This window comes from Dermacentor variabilis, chromosome 4 (assembly GCF_050947875.1).
Source record: "Dermacentor variabilis isolate Ectoservices chromosome 4, ASM5094787v1, whole genome shotgun sequence".
Taxonomy (NCBI): Eukaryota; Metazoa; Arthropoda; class Arachnida; order Ixodida; family Ixodidae; genus Dermacentor; species Dermacentor variabilis.
The window spans coordinates 132457956-132477177 of record NC_134571.1 but is presented as its reverse complement, the minus strand read 5'-3'; the positions used below and the strand labels follow the sequence as shown (position 1 = coordinate 132477177).

The 19222-nt window shown below is 48.9% G+C and overlaps 2 protein-coding genes and 1 long non-coding RNA gene across 4 annotated transcripts in view; 2 read left to right on the top strand and 1 right to left on the bottom strand.

Annotated features, from left to right (window-relative positions):
• The window catches only part of LOC142579795 (uncharacterized), a 152022-nt gene that overhangs the window by 44714 nt on the left and 88086 nt on the right, over positions 1 to 19222 (bottom strand). The window lies entirely within an intron of this gene.
• LOC142579793 (uncharacterized) overlaps positions 1 to 19222 on the top strand; it is a 54700-nt gene that overhangs the window by 17304 nt on the left and 18174 nt on the right. The gene's annotated exons all lie outside the window — the stretch shown is intronic.
• On the top strand, positions 9178 to 13097 carry LOC142579791 (uncharacterized). The gene is made up of 2 exons (XM_075690362.1): positions 9178 to 10125; positions 12569 to 13097. Exons 1-2 carry the CDS (start codon positions 9431 to 9433, stop codon positions 12975 to 12977), a joined length of 1104 nt encoding a protein of 367 aa, XP_075546477.1. The 5' UTR covers positions 9178 to 9430; the 3' UTR covers positions 12978 to 13097.

Here is a 19222-nt window from a genome sequence, read left to right as displayed (position 1 = left end):
CAAACTACGTCGAGCTCACCTAACAGGCGAGGTTGAGTATGAGAGGTTGCACGCGACTCGGCGCAGATCTGGGAGACGTTCTTGTAGGATGACATTCTGTAAATGATGATGTCTGTAGACGACATTCGTAGCGCTAAGACAATGCAAATACATATACAACATCACCTGGACAAGCTAGGCAGGAGGCGATGGCGGACAGTTTATTCCAAAGTGGGCCCCATAAAACGACTGTCAAGAATATGTAGCATTGTGCGTGGCTTGAAATATCTGCCGTCCAATCTGCAGCTTTCCTGTTCAATTGCACTATCCCGTAACAGCAACGAAGTGGACGTGGCGAACAACCGGGTTTCAAATCGAACAGCGAAAATGTGTTTTGTTTATCAAGTGTGTGTCTGTGTTTGTTTATGATTGTGTATAATATGCGCGTTCCAAGGTTTCATAAACACCCAGATATTTTTGCTCGTTAATATAGAACTACTGTTGAAGTATACAAACCATTTTCAGTCATGGAGCTACTTCGAGCGTTGGCCTTGGTGAACAAGGCGTGATCTCTTTGTCCTGGCCGCGTCAGCTGCGCCGAGTTGACGCATTTACGTGACAAAGCAAAGATGTGCCTACTTGCCATGTTCAATGCCACCTGGGACAGGAGAATGGCTGTCTTGAACCTTGCTGGAAGCAATCTCATTTTATCCCTGTCCTCAAGCCCGGCAAGTCTCCGACAGACTTAAACACCTATCATCCGATTGCTCTTCTTAGTTGCGTTGTAAAACTTATGGAGAAGATGGTATTAATGTGTTGGAATGGTTTCTGACGAACGTGAATGTCGACCCTTCGCTAATGCCAGGGATCAGAAAGAGCCACAGCAGCAAATACAACGTGATCGGCCAGAGCAACTGCTGAATACTCAGAAAAGGTACAGCCAACATTACTATTGGCATATTCCTCTACAACAAGGGGAGCGTTCGATAACTTTGCTCCCGATGCTATTTTATACGCTCTGAAGTCCGTTGGGATTTGTGGTCGTATGTACCACCGGACTTCAGACTACCTCACTGATCGGTCAGTCTACATATCCATAAAGTGCATCAAAGAGTTCCACAAGGTGGTGTTTTAAATCCGACCATATTTGACATCTCTCTTATTCGACCGGAAAAGTGCATTCCGTGTCGGTTGAAATCCCTTTATACGTAGATGACATAGGTATATGCAGCTGTAGTCGCAACAGACGCGTCCTACGAGCAAGAACTCAGAAAAATATCAATTCTATTGACAAATTTCGATTCGCACGACGTCTAACAATTTCCGCAGAAAAGTGCGCCGCCATTGCTTTTACTAGGCGTGAAGACTCGAACTGTGCACTCTCCCATTCGGTACGGATCAAGTCACAAGTTACTGGGAGTGACAATCGACAGACTAATGACGCGGGGACCGCATATTGCAATACTCGAAGAAAAATATAGATGCTGCCTGAGCATCTTCCGTATGCTATCAAGCAACACTGGGGGTTTCTCCATGGATTCTCTGCTACGCATGTATGCGCTTCTCTGTGAACGCGTCCTACGACACAACCTTCCTGTGCTAGGGTCATTTCACAAACCAACATAAAAGCACTCGCTGGTGCGCAAGCAAACGTCTTGAGGCTGTGCGTCGGCCTACCGAAAATCACATCAAGAGTAGGAACCCCTGCTGAAAGTAGACGCCTATCGGTTTCAGTGCAGCAAGAGTTTCTTGGAGTACACATGCGCTTTGCCGGTAGAGTGCCAGGATATCCGCTTGCTTCAGACAGCGGTCCTGTTGGTGCGACCTTCCTCCCGCTGAATTATGAAAGCCGTTCAATGCCGACGGAACCACTGTGGAAAATTTCTTCGGCGAATACAAGGGGAGGAGCACCGTCCAGGCTCACTATGGTGTCAAAGCTTGGCACGACACTTCGAGAGAAATGGTCCAGGTGCCTTTCTCGAGCAAAGACGCAGCGACGCTGGTATTTGCACAAGCTTGGCATCTTAAGCAATCCCTCTGGACAGGTGCAAGCTACCAGTATGAACTCCTATACAAAACAGATCAATCGTGTGAATTTCATATGGCGCGAGACTTGAACGGAAATCACCAAGCACGCTTCACCTCATAAAACTCACTGAGGCCTACAGAATCTCCTTTAGGTGTAATATTCAACTCACGAACTCGTCAAGGCGCGCTGATGTAACGTCCCTGAGTACCTACAGCATGTTCCGTGCGACTGCTACCGCTGCGTGTCAGATAAAGAGGCTTTGAAGGTGGCACTGCCGCTTCAGCTGTAGTCGAGCTTGGCACTACGGCACATTCTTCGCCCATGGAAAAGCTTACTTGGCATGGAAAAACCTGTGCTTTACGGGCAACGAAAGCGCTGCAGATGTTCTTGTGGGCCACGAGCCTTAATGAAACATTGTAAATACCTCTCTCTCTCTCTCTCTCTCTCTCTCTCTCTCTCTCTCTATATATATATATATATATATATATATATATATATATATATATATATATATATATATATATATATATATATTCCAAAGGAGATTTATTGGGGTTCGTAGTGACCGCCGGTTCTACGATGCACCGAGCAGTTCCCAAGCTCGAGCTTCTGCTGCGCGCTTGGTGCTGCCGATGCCGCTGACTCTGTGCGCACGTTCGTTATCTTCCTTACAATGTCCCCGCGGAAATAAAGGAGCCATCCTGGTGACTTCGTTTTCTGGAAAGGCGGTAGAAGGGTGATACGGCTAGAGACGCTGAACATGAACGACTTCGCGGTTACGACGTCGCATGTCGGACGGCGGCGTTAGCGGCTCAATCAGGTAATTCACGGGTGATATTCTCTCGAGAACGCGGAATGGCCCGTCGTACTTCCGAAGGAGTTTTGAAGCGAGCCCAGGCGTGCGGTGTGGCACTAACAACCAGACGAGAGCGCCCGGGAGAAAAGTGGGAGTCGAGTTCTGGGCATGGTGAACGGCTTTTTGACGGTTCTGGTCTTCCGAGGTGAATCGGCGGGCCAGCTGGCGACATTCCTCGGCGTGTCTGGTGGCTTCCGAGATCGGCAGGCATTCGGATGGGTCTGGCCGGCAGGACAGAATGGTGTCGATTGTGTGCGAAGGATGACGGCCATAAAGAAGTTAAAAGGGTGAGAATCCGGTAGTTGCCTGAGTTTCGTGGTACCGTTAGTCTGTGGGTGATAAGCAGAGCATTTACGATGAACAATAGCGCATTCATCAAACAGTTGTTCGATGATTTAAGATAAAAAGGCGCGGCCTCTGTCGCTTAAAAGTTCGCGTGGACCTCCATGACGAAGGATAAAACGGTGAAGTATGAAATTGGCGACCTCCTGCTCTGTAGCATTTGGTAGAGCAGCGGTCTCGGCATAACGGGTTAAGTGGTCTACCGCAACGATTATCCACCTGTTGCCGATAGTAGTCAACGGAAGTGGCCCGTAGAGATCTATGCCCACTCTATCAAAGGGTCGGGATGGGCATTGCAAAGGCTGGAGTTCACCGGCGTAGTTGTGTGGTGGCGCTTTACGGCGTTGGCACTCACGACAAGAGCGGATGAACGTTCGAACGAAATTGTACATTCCCCGCCAGTAATAGCGGTGTCGAAGTCTTTCGCATGTTTTGAAGACTCCCGCGTGGCCACACTGAGGGTCGACGTGGAACGAGGAGCGGAGCTTTGATCGCAAGATTCTCGGAATGACGAGTAACCAGGTGCGTCCCTCTGGGGCATAGTTGCGTCGATATAGTAGCTGGTCTCGAATCGCAAAATGAGGAACTTGGCGCCGAAGCGTACGTGACGCTGGAAATTTCCACGTATTCGAGAGAAGGTCGAGCGGAGATGCAGTCCAGCGATCATTACGCTGTGCAGCAGCGATAGCGTCAACGTCCAGAGAGGATAATGTGCTCTCGCAGGAAGAGTCGTGACTGGCCTTCGGGGGAAGCGGTGATCGGGATAGCGCGTCAGCGTCGGCGTGCTTTCGCCCGGAACGGTAAACCACGCGAATGTCATATTCTTGGATTCGCAATGCCCAGCGGGCAAGGCGGCCGGATGGATCTTCGAGCGTCGACAGCCAACATAGTGCATGGTGGTCGGTCACTACGTCAAACGATCGACCGTAGAAATATGGGCAAAACTTGCCAAGCGCCCACACAATGGCCAAACACAGCTTTTCTGTAACGCTGTAATTGGTTTCCGCCTTGGTTAACGTGCGACTCGCGTATGCCACGACGTATTTTGTGTGGCCAGGTTGACGCTGTGCCAACACAGCGCCAAGGCCTACACCGCTTGCATCGGTATGGATTTCGGTTGGCGCTTGAGGGTCAAAATGGCGAAGAATGGGTGGTGTCGTGAGAAGACTGCGCAAGGTTGTGAAGGCGTCGTCGCACTCTGGAGACCATGATGAGAGATCTCTAGCCCCACCAAGAATCTGTGTGAGAGGCGATATCAGTGACGCAAAGTTTCGAACGAATCGTCGGAAGTAAGAGCAGAGGCCGATAAAACTGCGTAGCTCTTTCATAGTGGTAGGTTTTCAGAACGTAGTAACAGCACGTAGCTTCTCGGGATCTGGGCGAATGCCCTCCTTTGACACGACATGGCCTAAAATTGTGAGCTGACGAACAACAAGTCTACACTTCTTCAGGTTAAGTGTCCCCCCGGCGTTGGTCAAGCAAGTGAGTACGTGCTAGAGGCGGAGCACGTGCGTTGCGAAATCAGGGGCGAACACCACAATGTCGTCAAGATAGCAAAGACAGATTTTCCATTTGAGGTCACGTAGAATATTATCCATCATTCTTTCGAACGTAGCAGGAGCGTTGCAAAGTGCGAAAGGCATGACGGTGAATTCACACAAGCCGTCTGGTGTAACAAAGGCCGTTTTCGGGCGATCGGCCTCTGCCATCGGAACCTGCCAGTAGTCTTACCGCAAATCCAGCGAAGAAAAGAACTCGGCTCCCAGCAAACAGTCCAGAGCATCATCGATGCGCGGTAATGGGTAGACGTCCTTCAGCTTGATCCTGTTCAATCGTCGAAAACACAGAAGCGGATGGAACCACCTTTTTTTGTGACGAGGACCACGGGAGAGGCCCATGGGCTTTGGGAAGGTTGAATGACGCCTCGACGGAGCATGTCATCGACCTGGTCTGCAATGACGCGACGTTCCGTAGCGGACACGCGATACGGTCTTTGTCGCAGCGGTGAGTGAGAGCCAGTGTCGATGTAATGCTCGACTGTCAACGCACGGCCAAGAGATGGTTGCGCAACGTCGAAAGAACGGTGGAAGTGCTGAAGCACTACGAGAAGTTGAGATCGCTGCGAATGCGTCAGATCTTCGGAGATGAATGGGCTGAACACACCAGTCCATGTTGAGTCGGGTACGGAGAGGGCACTCAGTTCATGGACGGCAGTAAAAGGCACTTCGACGAGGACGGAAACAATTCGTGTTAAATCGACCGACTCGACGTAACCAAGGCATTCGCGTCGGAGCAGTGATAGCGGCTATGAAAGATGATTGTAAATGGGCATCGTGCTGACACTGGCGGCAAGGTGAAGAGCTGCAAAGGGCGAAGGAATCGCTTTTCGGGTAACAAAGTGATGAGAGGGCATGAAGAAGACCATCCCATCGTATACACCAGAACACCGTGAATTCAAAGCGCGCCGCCATATTGATGAGCGCTCGTCGCGCCATCTATCCCAAGCGTCGCGAAGTGGCAGGTCTGGGCTGCCACGCCGGGAGATGCGACCCGGCGCATAAGATAAACTTGGGCTTTTCAGCTGGGCGGAAGGCGTGTGTCGCGTTTTTTCTAACCTGTAATTTTCGCTGTCTCGATCCAATCAAACTTCAAGGCATCATGCAAGTCCGCAATGGCCACACTGAGTGCTGTGCAGGCTGCAGAAGCGAATACATCAGGCAAGTACGCTATTACGTTTGTGCAAACCGCGCGCTATATGCTAGAACACGTGAGCTGTAATATCTCCGCATTTTAGCACGTAACCTGTGAAGAAATATACAGCACTGTGTTGGTGCCATATATTAATAAAGCACGCAGAACATTGCCCTCTGCACTTTCAGTTTGGTCTTGTTTGTCATGGTCACTACAGGGTTGGCCGCGTTTGGCAACCAACTGGCGAGGTCGTATGACTGGGCTTATAGACTGCCTGATTAGCAGACGCCTGCCCTTCACCACCTGCACATTGAAAACAAAATATATGTTATAGTAAGAACGGCTGTAGTTCTTTCCCATGCCATCACTATTGCGAAGATATAAAGTCCTCTCAATATGAAAAATACACCAGGCCAATTGTATCGTGCAACCACTTAAGAGTACAACATTCAGAACACAAGCCTACAGCACTCGAACAAGCAGCATACGAAGCTAAACCTGCACTCAATGGAAAATGAGGAACTACAGTAGTTATAATGCTCAACTGCATGTGCAGTCAAAGCCCGTATAACAGGGTGAGCATGACAGATGCAGGTGTTGTACAGCTGCTGCAAAAACCATGACAGGGCACATTAGATTACCATCCCTACTTTAAGCTGCATCATCAGGGACCCCTTCGTACAATACAACAACCGCACCTGCATTAAATTAGCCCCACCAACTGCAGCTACCTGGTATCAGACCTGTTTCGCCTGTGCGAGGCCATATCGGATTGTTGGCGCTCCCTTAGAAAAGAAAACAGTAAAATAAAAAAAACCTGGCGAGAACGAGCAAAATTTTGTTACAAAATACAACAATAACTAACCACCTTATTTTCCTCGCTATATGAACGGAAAAATCTTGCGCTTTACCCCGCATAAAAGCCCGCGCGCAGTTTAGAGCTCAGGAAGCTCAAATGAATTCGTCACGAATGGCACCTGCAACACCAGCTCGTAAAGACAGGCGCGCTGCACGAGCACCTTCGGCGACGAGCAGTCGTGGTTTACGTTTTTGTGGACGCATGCTACGTGACGAGCAGACTTCGGTTTACTTTCATAGCAATAACGCTCACCAGCAGGGCAACATTCTATTGCCTACAACTTGTCGTTCACGCTTAATGGTCATGCCGTGCACCAGCTGCAAGTATCGCTAACCGCAAACTCAACTGTTCCGCTTAACCGTCGGGAGCTCTGCATGACTAAAAACACGAAAAGGCTTGTCTTTTTGTTATAGCCAAGGCGAAGCACCGGCACGCGATTCTGCTCTGTAGGCTTGTTGCCCAGAAAGTGCTCGGAGCAAACCTGCGTGTTACACATATTACGTTCGTAGGGCGCAAAGTTGAACGTGGCACCAAAATATACAGAGATCGAATACTCGTGCATTTTCACTGGGTTGGTAGTTCTTCCTATTCACTGCAGCTATCCACCGGTGGCGCAGCATGGCATTCTTCGTTGCGGATGGAAATCGGTGCAGGCTGAAAACACCGCACCGGCACGATTCCCTACGTGTGTTGTGCTCTTCGCAAACAGCGCTAAGCAACCTGCTCCTTTTGCGCTGGTTGTTTTGGCATCCAAACACGACGCAATGATGCCCAGATGACTTCTTGTACTTTGGATCCGCGTGAACGGGCACATTTCCGCACTTTGGAGTCCTAGAGCTGACGCTCGCCATGTGTGCCGGTCGCCGGCGAACACACTTTGGCAGCCCAGTACAAGATGGCGCCGGTCGATCGGGCAACCCGTGTGCGAGAGTATGCGTTCCGTTAGTCTGGGTGCGAGGCTGTCGTGTTCTGGTCTATATGGTACTGCAGAAGACTGGTACGAATGCTGAAGTGCGCGGAGGAATACAGGTTTCTTCTTTCACGGCAATTTTAGCGGCAGGATGAGCATCGACGGAGGCCAGGTCACCAAGGTGGGAAAGTTCAATCTCAGCCTGAGCGCAATTGATGATGGCATTGTGGCGTGAGTGAAAATCCCATCCTAGAATAACGGCGTGGGGGCACGATGAAAGAATTATGAATTCAATCATGTACAAAACGTCCTGTGTGGTCGCAAGGGCAGTACAAGCAGCAGTAGGGCGAATGGGTTGAGCACATGCCGTTCGGAGCGACAATCCAGACAGAGACGTCGTCACTTTATGAAGCGAAAGGCAAAATCTTGCATCCATAACTGAAATAGCGGCACCGGTATCGACGAGGGCGACTGTAGCGACATGTTCGATAAACATGTCAATGACATTGGCAGGTAAAGGAGGAGGACTTCGGCATGTCGACACTTGCGCAGTTCTTGCCTCAGGAACTGCGTCGTCTAGTTTCCCTCTTCGTTAGAGACGGGCCGTCGACGCATGGGGGAAAGCGATCGGCGTCGTGGGGAGGGGGACCGGAGGCGTTCGAAGCGAGGACGGCGATCAGTCTGGGAGCGAGCTGGTGATGGGTCGAAGGATCCATAAGGCGCAGTTGGATCAGGCGGCAAATAGGACGCGCGGTGATCGCCATCGAACGCCTGCGATCGGCGCGGCAGAACCTTGCGACATGAGCGGGATTCCTGCAGGCGAAGCATATCGGGCGATTGTCCGGCGTACGCCACGGGTTAGCGACGACAATGGTGGTCCAGGGGACGGGAGGGGGAGGGCGGTGTACAGGCTGCTGGAAGCGACGCACGGGAACTGTTGTGTCGGCGATAGCGCGCCTGATAAGCAGACTGCTGTTAGTGCGCATGTGCGCACAAGTACTTATAATGTCTTGCTATGTGCGTGAACCGTTGATTCTAGATGTAACCAGGAGCCCGTAAGCTTCGGGTAATAAACACCGTTTTCCTGTTTGATCCCTTGCCTGGTCACCCACTGACATGAGATACAACACTGGCGACGAGGGTGGGACCGAAGGCCGCTGTCAGTTGGTGAAGAAGGCAAGTCTTTTCAAAGTCAGCCTCTGTTCCAAGTTGGACTTTGAAGAATGCTGATTTTGCGGCTGTCTGTGCATGGATAACAAAGAAGCGACAATGCAGTCGACTGGACAGCTTGGCCAGATGGAGTCATTTGATGTTACCGCAAGTGACTGGACGGCATACAAGGAGAGGTTGACATCTTTTCTGATTGTCAACAAGGTTCCTGACAGCGACAAGGTGCACGCATTCCTCAGCATCATCGGCCCGCGAACGTATGGGCTGCTGAAGTCGTTGACGGCACCTGACCTGCCGTCGGCTAAAAGTTTCGAACAGCTGAAGAGCACCTTGGACGCCCACCTGGCCCCAGTGCCGTCCGTAATCGGCGAACGAGCCAAGTTTTACCGCAGAGCACAGCATGAAGGTGAGCCCCTGCCGGAATATGTTGCCGAACTTCGCAAGTTGTCTCAGACCTGCCAGTTTGGAGCCAGTTTAGACGAAGCGCTGCGGGATCGGTTCGTGTGCGGACTGCTCCGTGAGGACGTGCAGCGAGTACTTTTTACCGAGGGCGACACGTTGACGTTCTCGAGAGCAGTGGACCGCGCTCTGGCCATGGAAGCAGCCCGGAAGAATGTCGCCGAGACTCGAGTCGTGGAAGCATTGGCCACACAGCTGCACAAAGTTGAAGACGATAGTAGAGAGGCACATGCTGATCTGTACGAGGTGCAAACGAGAGCTGGTAAGCCGCTACTAGTTTGCTACCGCTGTGGTTCCCCGAGCCACACTCATGCAGTATGCCCTCACATTAACGATACCTGTTTTAAGTGTTCGAAGAAAGGACACATTCAAAGAGCCTGTCGGAGCAGCAACAGGCAATGTCATGACGGGTATAAGAAAAAACGGAGCCTGAAAACGCTAAAAGTTGTGACACAGGAGCCGACTATCAGCATTTCCAAACAAGGGGCTGCCAGCCGCGCTCCCATTTTTGTTAAACTAAATATAAATGATGCACCGGTAGAAATGGAACTCGACACGGGAGCTGCACTGTCAATCATGCCTTTCAAGCAGTTCAAGAAGCGGCTTCCTTCTACCAGCTACCGATCAACTGACGTCACCCTACGCACCTATACCGGAGCACTCGTCCGACCTTGTGGCGTCGCGGTTGTCAACGTGCAGCATAGTGGACGGACGGCGCAGCTGCCGCTCTACCTCGTCGACCAAGCAGGACCACCACTGCTAGGACGAGAATGGCTACACACACTACGTCTAGACTGGGACAGCATTTGGGGTCTGAACTACATCTCAAGGTCAGTGTTTGACTCGTCTTCTCGAACGAAGGAAAGGCTCGATTCCTTGCTAGCCAAGTACGAAACTCTGTTCAAGGATGAGTTAGGTGCTATCACAGACGAACGGGCCGAGCTGTTTTTCAAACCAGACCACCGGCCGAAGTTCCTAAAAGCAAGGAATGTGCCGTTCGCATTGCAGTCAGCTGTAGAAGCCGAGATAGCAAAATTGGTTGAAATAGGAATTCTCACGCCAGTGAATACAGCGGAGTATGCCACGCCCGCAGTGCCCGTGATAAAGAAAGATGGCAGCATACGCCTATGTGGGGATTATAAAACGACGATAAACCCTTCACTTGACATCACACACTACCCGCTGCCTAAGATAGATGATCTACTGGCAGCGCTGGCCGGGGGGCTACATTTTACGAAGATCGATCTGAACAGGGCATACCAGCAGGTATTCATGGCGGAAGAGTCAAAGAAGTACTTGACATTAAACACGCAGAAGGGTCTGTTTACAGTTAACAGGCTACCTTTCGGAATTGCGTCAGCGCCAGGTATTTTTCAGAAAATAATGGACACGATGCTGAAGGGCCTGAGCGGAGTGTGTTGTTATCTCGATGACATTCTAGTCACGGGAAAAACCGCTGAAGAACATTTGATAAACCTAGAAGCTCTCCTGAAACGTCTGTCAGAGCGAGGTGTCAGGGTGAAGAAAGAAAAATGTGCGTTTTTTCAAAACGAGCTCTGCTACCTGGGGCACAAAATAAGTGCGGAAGGAATCGCTGCGTCACCGGACAAAATTGAGGCAGTTATTAAAGCTGCTGCACCGACAACAAAGCAGCAACTGCAGTCCTTCCTAGGTGTCGTCAACTATTACGGGAAGTTCGTACCTAATTTGTCAACTGTCGCTAACCCCTTGTACCGGCTTTTGCAGAAGGACACTTCGTGGTGCTGGGACGACCGCTGCCGCGCAGCGTTCGAGCAAATCAAAACAATGTTATCATCACCACAGGTGCTGGCCCATTACGACCCGGATAGACCATTGAAGCTGGCCTGTGACGCATCGCAGTACGGAGTAGGTGCCGTACTTTCCCACGTTTTCGAGGACGGTAGGTCTCGACCGGTTGCTTTCGCATCGCGCACGTTGTCCGAGTCGGAGAAGAAATACAGCCAGCTTGAAAAAGAGGCATTGGCCATAATTTTTGGCATAAAGAAGTTTCACTACTACATTTATGGTCGATCATTCACTCTAATCACGGACCATAAGCCGTTACAGCAAATTTTGGGACCAACAACTGGGATCCCGCCTATTGCAGCTGCGCGATTACAGCGTTGGGCAGTGACGTTATCGGCGTACAGCTACAACCTTCTCTTTAAGAAGTCAGCCGATAACGCCGAAGCTGATTTTTGCTCCCGGTTGCCGCTTCCCTATGTCAAGGACGAGACGCAAGAAAGCGAAGAAACTTTTTATACATTGCGACTGGCCTCCCTGCCAGTGTCGAGTAAAGAAATCGCGCGTGCCACGCAACGCGACAACGAGCTGGTACAAGTAAAAGAATTCATAAGTACAGGTTGGCCAAGATCCGTCAGTGAAGACAGGCTGAAACATTACGTCACCAGGCGCAATGAATTAACCTTGCATCAAGGATGCATATTGCTCGGAACACGAGTAGTCATCCCCGCAAAACTACAGAGTGCAGTTTTGGAAGAGCTACACGAGGGTCACCCAGGTATAGTTCGCAGCAAGGCGCTCGCGCGAAGTTATGTCTGGTGGCCGTGTATCGAAGCGGATCTTGAGCGTATGGTTCAATCATGTGCAAAGTGCCAAGACCAACGCAACGCCCCTGGCAAAGCACCACTACATCCGTGGTCCTGGCCCACAGCGCCGTGGCAACGCATACACATTGATTTTGCAGGACCCTTTCAACAATCCATGTTTCTCATAGTGGTCGATGCCCACGTGGCCGGAAGTTTTTGTGATGCCGTCGACTACTACAGAGGCCACAATTCAGTGTTTAAGAGATGTTTTTGCACGTTTCGGTTTCCCCGAGACAATTGTGTCGGATAACGGGCCACAATTCACGTCACAGGACTTCAAACAGTTCGTCCGAGAGATGGGCTGCCGACACGTGCAAACAGCACCCTACAATCCTAGTGCAAATGGGCTCGCGGAACGTTTCGTGCAAACTCTGAAGAATGCGCTGCGAAAGGATGACACGCGCCAACCACTGAAGGTAAAGTTAAACAAGTTTCTGCTCGCCTATCGGAACACTCCTCACGCTACAACGCACGAGGCGCCGGCCAACTTGTTGTTGGGTCGACGTTTGCGTACGCGCCTTGACGTGCTCAAACCTGTGGTGGGGGAGAGGGTGGCTTACGAACAGTTCAAACAGACGGTGAACCGACCATGTCGAGTGCGCGAAGTCGCTCTTGGTGATCATGTTCTCGCACGCAATTACAGGGGACAGCCAAAATGGATGCCAGCAGTAGTAATGGCCCAGACTGGACCAGTCTCTTTCAAGGTTCGTGTATCAACCCCTTCAGGATGCTTGGAGTGGCGGCGTCACAAGAACCAGTTGCTTCAAAGCACGACAGTGCCTGCGGAAAACGTCGTTCAAGACGATGAGTTCTCCGTGGGGCCACACAGCGACCTCGGATCGGGACCAGCTGCGGAAAACTCCGTTGAAGGCGATGGGTTCACCGTGGGGCCACACAGCGACCCCGGATCGGGACAAGCCTTTTCAGTACCACCAGCTAGTGTTTCTCTCTCACCACCGACGTCGCAGGCTGACACCGCACGGGGTGACGAGGATCGACGCTACCCAATTAGAAATCGTCGACCACCTGATAGGTTCCAAGCAGGAACGTGAACTTTGGTAGTTTCATAATAAAAGCGGAGGAAGTGTTGTGTCGGCGATAGCGCGCCTGATAAGCAGACTGCTGTTAGTGCGCATGTGCGCACAAGTACTTATAATGTCTTGCTATGTGCGTGAACCGTTGATCCTAGATGTAACCAGGAGCCCGTAAGCTTCGGGTAATAAACACCGTTTTCCTGTTTGATCCCTTGCCTGGTCACCCACTGACATGAGATACAACACTGTATCGCTATCGCCGACACAACAGGAACAGTGCTAGGGGCCATTGCAACAACCGTAGCATAAGTGAGTGGTGTAGTGACGAAATCTTGCTGGAGAACAGCCGGCAGCGCTTCCGCGACCTCTTCCTGGATCACGTTACGGAGATGAGACGGCAAAGTGCTGGCAGACTCTTCAGTAACGGACACCAGATATAGCTGCCATGTAACTTCTTCGCGGACGAAATCCTTGATTTGGTTTATCAGGGAGGCTTGTTCTGGGCCGGTGGTCAGGCTGCAGAGTGACGTCGCATTTGGTGTGGGATGTCGCCTTGTCAGAGCTCGCTACTTACGCAACTAATCATAGCTCTGGCACAAGCTGATGACGTCGCCAACAGTGCGTGGGTCCCTGGCCAAAAGCATCTGGAACGCGTCATCATCGATTCCCTTCATGACGTGCTTGATCTTTTCCGCTTCCGTCATGGCAGCGTTCACGTGCCTGCACAAATCTAGAATGTCTTCTATATAGCTGGTGGATGTCTCACCTGTGTCTTGTGCGCGTGTACGCAAACGCTGCTCCGCTCGGAGTTTCCTGCCGGCGGGTCGGTCAAATACTTCTCTAATCGACGTCTTGAACGCCGACCATGTTCGGATATCCCTCTCATGATTTATTAACTAGAGACTGGCCACGCCCGCGAGATAGAAGGATACGTAAGCCAGTTTATCTGAGTCATTCCATTTGTTATGAACGCTCACCGGCTCGTAGGACGACAGCCACTCTTCAACATCGTTGTCGTCGGTTGCGCTGAAGATGGGAGGCTCTCGTTGGCGAACGGTGCCAGGGCAAGGGACGGGTGGCGGTGGAAGAGTCTGCTGGTCGGCGTCCGGCATGGCAGAGGGTAGCGCCCGAGAACGGAGTTCCGGGATGGTAGAGTACAACGTTACCCCGCACGGCTCCACCACTTGTAAAGCAGATTTAGTGAGGTTCGTTGCGACCGCCGGTTCTACGATGCACCGAGCAATTCCCGAGCTCGAGCTTCTGCTGCGCGCTTGATGCTGCCGATGCTGCTGACTCTGTGCGCACGTTCGTTATCTTCCTTACAATATATATATATATATACATATATATATATATATATATATATATATATATATATATATATATATATGTGTGTGTGTGTGTGTGTGTGTGTGCGTGTGTGTGTGTGTGTGTGTGTATATATATATCTATTGGTGGATCTGTATGTTCTGCTAAGTGTTTCTCACTGTCTGTGTCGTAATATTGACCCAGCACCTGGAGTAGCATGTCAGGCGAATAATCATGCTAACATGCGCGGCATATAGTTAAAACTGACGTCTCTCTCTCGGTGCGTTTTGTTTTCAAAGACGCATTTGTTTTTTAAGACATGACAAGCCACGAAACCTTTGAGACAACATCTCATACAACGGCTACATATAAATGCATTAAAAACATAAAAGCCTGCATATACTGGTTTGCTTACATAATAGTACATAGGCCTTGCCATTAATAACTTTACAGTCAGTCACTAATTGCTCGAAATCAGGCCATACAGACCCCTTATTGAATAACTTCTGCAGGTGGATATTGAGACATACAGGATTAACTGACTTTCCACTGTGCAAAATCTTTCTGAGCTTGGAGATTTTAGTGTAAGTAAAAAAATGCCTGACGAAGAACCGACTCGTTATGCCACGAGCACAAAACAATGTTTTCTTGATGTGTCCATAAAAGGGCTCAAATACTACACCGAGTTCAAAGGTGCTATAGCTAGTACCTGTGGTGGTCTGTTCTTCTTTATCTCTGTCTAGTTTTTGCGCACACAGATTATCAACGATATCCCTGAACCCTGAATGAAAATTTGCGGACAGTTATAGAAATACCGACCAAATTTAATTAGAGTGACCCTGAAATATTGTAATGTATACTGGGGTGCTATAACGTAGAACTATTCCAAACACTTCTATTCCGATTCTGCAATAAGCCCTCCGCGATTGGTCAAAACCTTTTTTGGATCACTCCCACTTCACCTGTCTGTCACGCGACATCACGAAAAACGCGGTAGCTCCCCATCTGATATGACGTGTACACATTTATTATGCATGATTTGACTGAACAAAAGAAAAATAGTTATTTCTGATTCGATGTCTTTTCGCCATCGGCCCTCTGCTATTGGTCCAAAGTTTTCGGGCTGTCGCCATTTCACCTGCCTCTCACGCGACGTCACAAAACCGCAATAACTCACCGCGTCCAAGTGACGTGTACGCGTTAAAGATGCGTTAATATGCCGAACAAAACTGATTTTTTTTCTGAATAGCTGCAGGCTGCCCCGTTCGGAAAGGAATAAAAGATGGCTGCCGCCGATCGCTCAGGCACTGGCTCTCGCACCTGCTGAAGAGCATGGGTTTATTTGCCTGTAATAAAACTTTTTGCGTGGTCGTCTAATGTTTTCGAGCACTTTAGGCACTTTTACGACCTCGTTCTGACAGCTCTTCTTTGCAGAGGATCCGTTTTATCGTCATTCTTAAGCTTCCGTTGCATGCCGCCTCGATTGTCGACGAGCCACCGCAAGCAGAGTAAAGGGAAACGCACCTATCGCAGACTGCGGCACCACCCTCTTCATCGCGTTATCGATTTTCAATGCAGTGGCTTGGCCCCATCGAATCCCTCTCCACTTGAGCCTGCTGCTCGCCACTTGTGAGCCAATTAGATGAGAAAAACCGCTTAGGGTAGGCAATGGTATTCGTTTTTCAAGCAAACAAAAGTGACCCCCTATGAACGAGGAAAGCGTTCGATTGGTCTGTTCAGACAACCAAGCGGGTGACCGCCCGATGCTTGCGTCGGCGGTTACGCAAATTTAACGTCGGGACATTGAAATGAAAAACATTTTGGAATAGTTTTACGTTATAGGAATCTGGTATTGTTCGATTTCCTTTCGTGATGAACTGTAGTGTTATATGAGAAAATGAAAACGTGGTTACACGATAACTAACACATTGCATGTTTATATAATTATCAGCGTATTTTTATAGGTACTGTAGGCAAAATGCGTCCCCACGCGATCTCCATTTATTCTTTCTTTGAGTTAGCTGATTCGAAGTTTTACCTGCGATTTTCCTATTTTCACCACACTATCCAGTTTTCCTCCATCTACGACTGCGCTTCCCTAGGCACCCGTTTTGTAGCTATAAGCGACCATTATTAATTTACCATACGCAATACACGGCCTGCCCATTCATATTTTTACGTCTTTGTGTACAGAGGAGTCTCGGCTACAGCCATTTGTTCGCTAATTCACACCACACTGCTCTTGTTTTCTTAACTTTAGGCATAATATTTTTCGTTCCACTGTTCTTTGCGCAGTGCCTTATTTATTCCTGAACTTGTTTGTTAACCTGAAAGTTTCTGCTGTATACCTTGGTACCACTAGAGTGCAAAGATTGTACACTTCTTCTATTGTGTCGACGCTATTAGTAAGCGGCCGGTCAGATTTGCTAATGCTGTAGGTATGCGCTACATCCCATCTTTATTCTTCTATAAATTTCCTGCTGCTGATTAGGACCCCCTGTGACTAAGTTCTTCTTCTCTTGATAGTTTATTGACCATTATCTTAGTCTTCTGCGTGGCGATCTTCAACCATACTTTTATACTTTATCAGCTGAAGTCCTCAATCATCTGTTTTGTGTGATCCCCAGCGTCGCTGATCAGGGCAATGTAACCTGCAAAGCAAAGGTTGTTGAGATATTCGCCACTGATCGTCACTCTTATTCCTTCCCAATCGAAAACTTGAATACTTCTAGGCATGCAGTGAATCGCCTCGGAGAGATTGCGTATCCTTTACTCAACCCCTTATTTGAATTTTTTTTCGCTTTTCTGGAGCACAAATAATATAGCTGTGGAGTCGACATAGATATTTATTAGGTATTCACGTATGCTTGCAATCCTTCTTTACACCAGGCCTCCAGGACTCCTGATATCTCTACCTAATGAAATGCTTTCTCGTAATCCATAAAAGCCATATCTAGAGGCCATTTTGTTCTCTTCAAATTCACCAATTATCTTATTCGCGACCTGAATTTAATCCATTGTATAAAACACTTTCCTGAAGCCAGCCTTTGCGACTTTGATGAAATCGACTGCATCTATATCTCAATTAGCCGTTTCTCCCTGGCTTCCTTGCAAAACTCCTGAGACCCCATCGCTAATAACGAATACAACTTGTGTATTCTTTTCATGACTACTTCCAATGAAAACTGCGTGGTTGTTCTGTGTACTGTACAGGTTAGTTTAGTACAGCCACGGCAAACCACCATCTGCGCGTTAAGCACCAAGAAAGCATTGCCAACGTTCTTGCAGGCCACAAGCCTTCACGAAACTGTTAATATCTCTACAGTTTATACGTGTGTGCATCTGATTGTATGCGCTGGTAAGGTTTTACCAATGTACGTATAATAATCAACACCTAACACCTGGAGTAGCATGTAAGGCGAAGAGCGAGGCTAAGATTTTTAGCTGATCATTTAAGCTTGTATCTGTCCCTCGCTTTCTCTGCTTCATTCACTATATCAGGGAGATTGATGATGACATCGCGCGGCTTATCTTTCAAATCTGTACGTTTTAATGGGAATAGCATTTTTTGCCTACTTTGGCCGTTTTCAGCCTATCTCTCTGTGTATATATATATATATATATATATATATATATATATATATATATATATATATTACCTATTCTTTTATGGCAACTGTGGCCCAAGTTCTACATTTCTTGAGCCCCTCTTTATCTGCTGCTGGTCGTGATGGCGTCGTGGTTGTTTCAATGTCGGCATTCCATCCTCGTAATATCTTACTCTCGATATGGCGTAGTCATCACGTCTTGTAGCCCGAGCCAGTGACCCAAGTTGTTCAAAGCTAGGGCCATAAGGTATGGGCTCAGGGTCGTAATGGCGTCGTGGTCGTTGAGTCGCCGTCATTGCAGCTTTGTCATCTGGCATTCGCAATGCCGTCGCCATCATGTCATCATCGTCATACAATCATCATGCATTCGTCGTCACACCATTGTAGTTCTGCCGCCGTGGTTATTCAATGGTCTTCATTGCAGCATCGTGATTTGCCTGTCGTCATGCTGGCGTCGTCACCCCTTCGTCTCCAACCCCGTGATCATAGTTGCCTATTACCATAAACCACTAGGCATGTGTTCCGCGTCGTGATGCCGTCATGGTCGCTATATTGTCATTCCAGCTTGGTAATTTGCCTCTCTTCATGCCGTTATCATCATGCCACGGTCGTAACAAAGTCGTTTTCATCCCGTGGCCGTCATGCTGTGGTTTTTTTTTCATCAGTTCAGTAACGTCACCGTTCCATCGACTTCAATTATTCTTCGTCATTTCATTGTGATCATACTGTAGTCATTCAATAAAAAACCTACCACTGTTGTCATGCTCTCAAACAGCCGCTATCGTAACTCGATGTAGCCCATCGTTGTAATGCCGTCGCGTTCGTGCCATCCACTTTACTACAGCTTCGTCATACGACATTCAACAAGCCGTCGTGATCACGCCATTGTCGCTATACAGGTTTCATGAAACAGTCATCGTCACGTCATTGACATTATACAGTAGTCGTCATCTCTTTGTCTTCTTGCTGTTGTCATGCCATAGTTATCGCTACATCATGGTCATGTATTCATGGTCATACCGTCGTCGGTATCTCATCCCGGTCCTTCCATCGCCATCATTGTAACTTTGACGTCCGACTCGTATCATGCCGTCGTCGACGTACCATTGTCGTCAAGTCATTGCCTTCACACTTCTGTGTAAATGTATTCGTCATTTCGGAATCGTCATCTCACTGCCATCATTCCGTCGTCATCAAGCCACTTTCGATACTTTGACGTCATTATTGTTCGTCGTTCTTTCATAATCTTGCTATCTTAGTTATGTCACTTTTGTCATGCCATCATATTCATTGCCACAACCGTCACGTCTATGTGACGATGTCATTGTCACATAGGTCGTATCTGTG

Excerpts from the sequence above, each read along its gene's own strand:
- LOC142579791 (XM_075690362.1), top strand. The coding sequence starts at position 9,431 with ATGGAAGCAGCCCGGAAGAATGTCGCCGAGACTCGAGTCGTGGAAGCA. Across the intron at positions 10,126-12,568 it reads GGTCTGAACTACATCTCAAG|GGGACAGCCAAAATGGATGC; the intron begins GTCAGTGTTTGA and ends ACGCAATTACAG.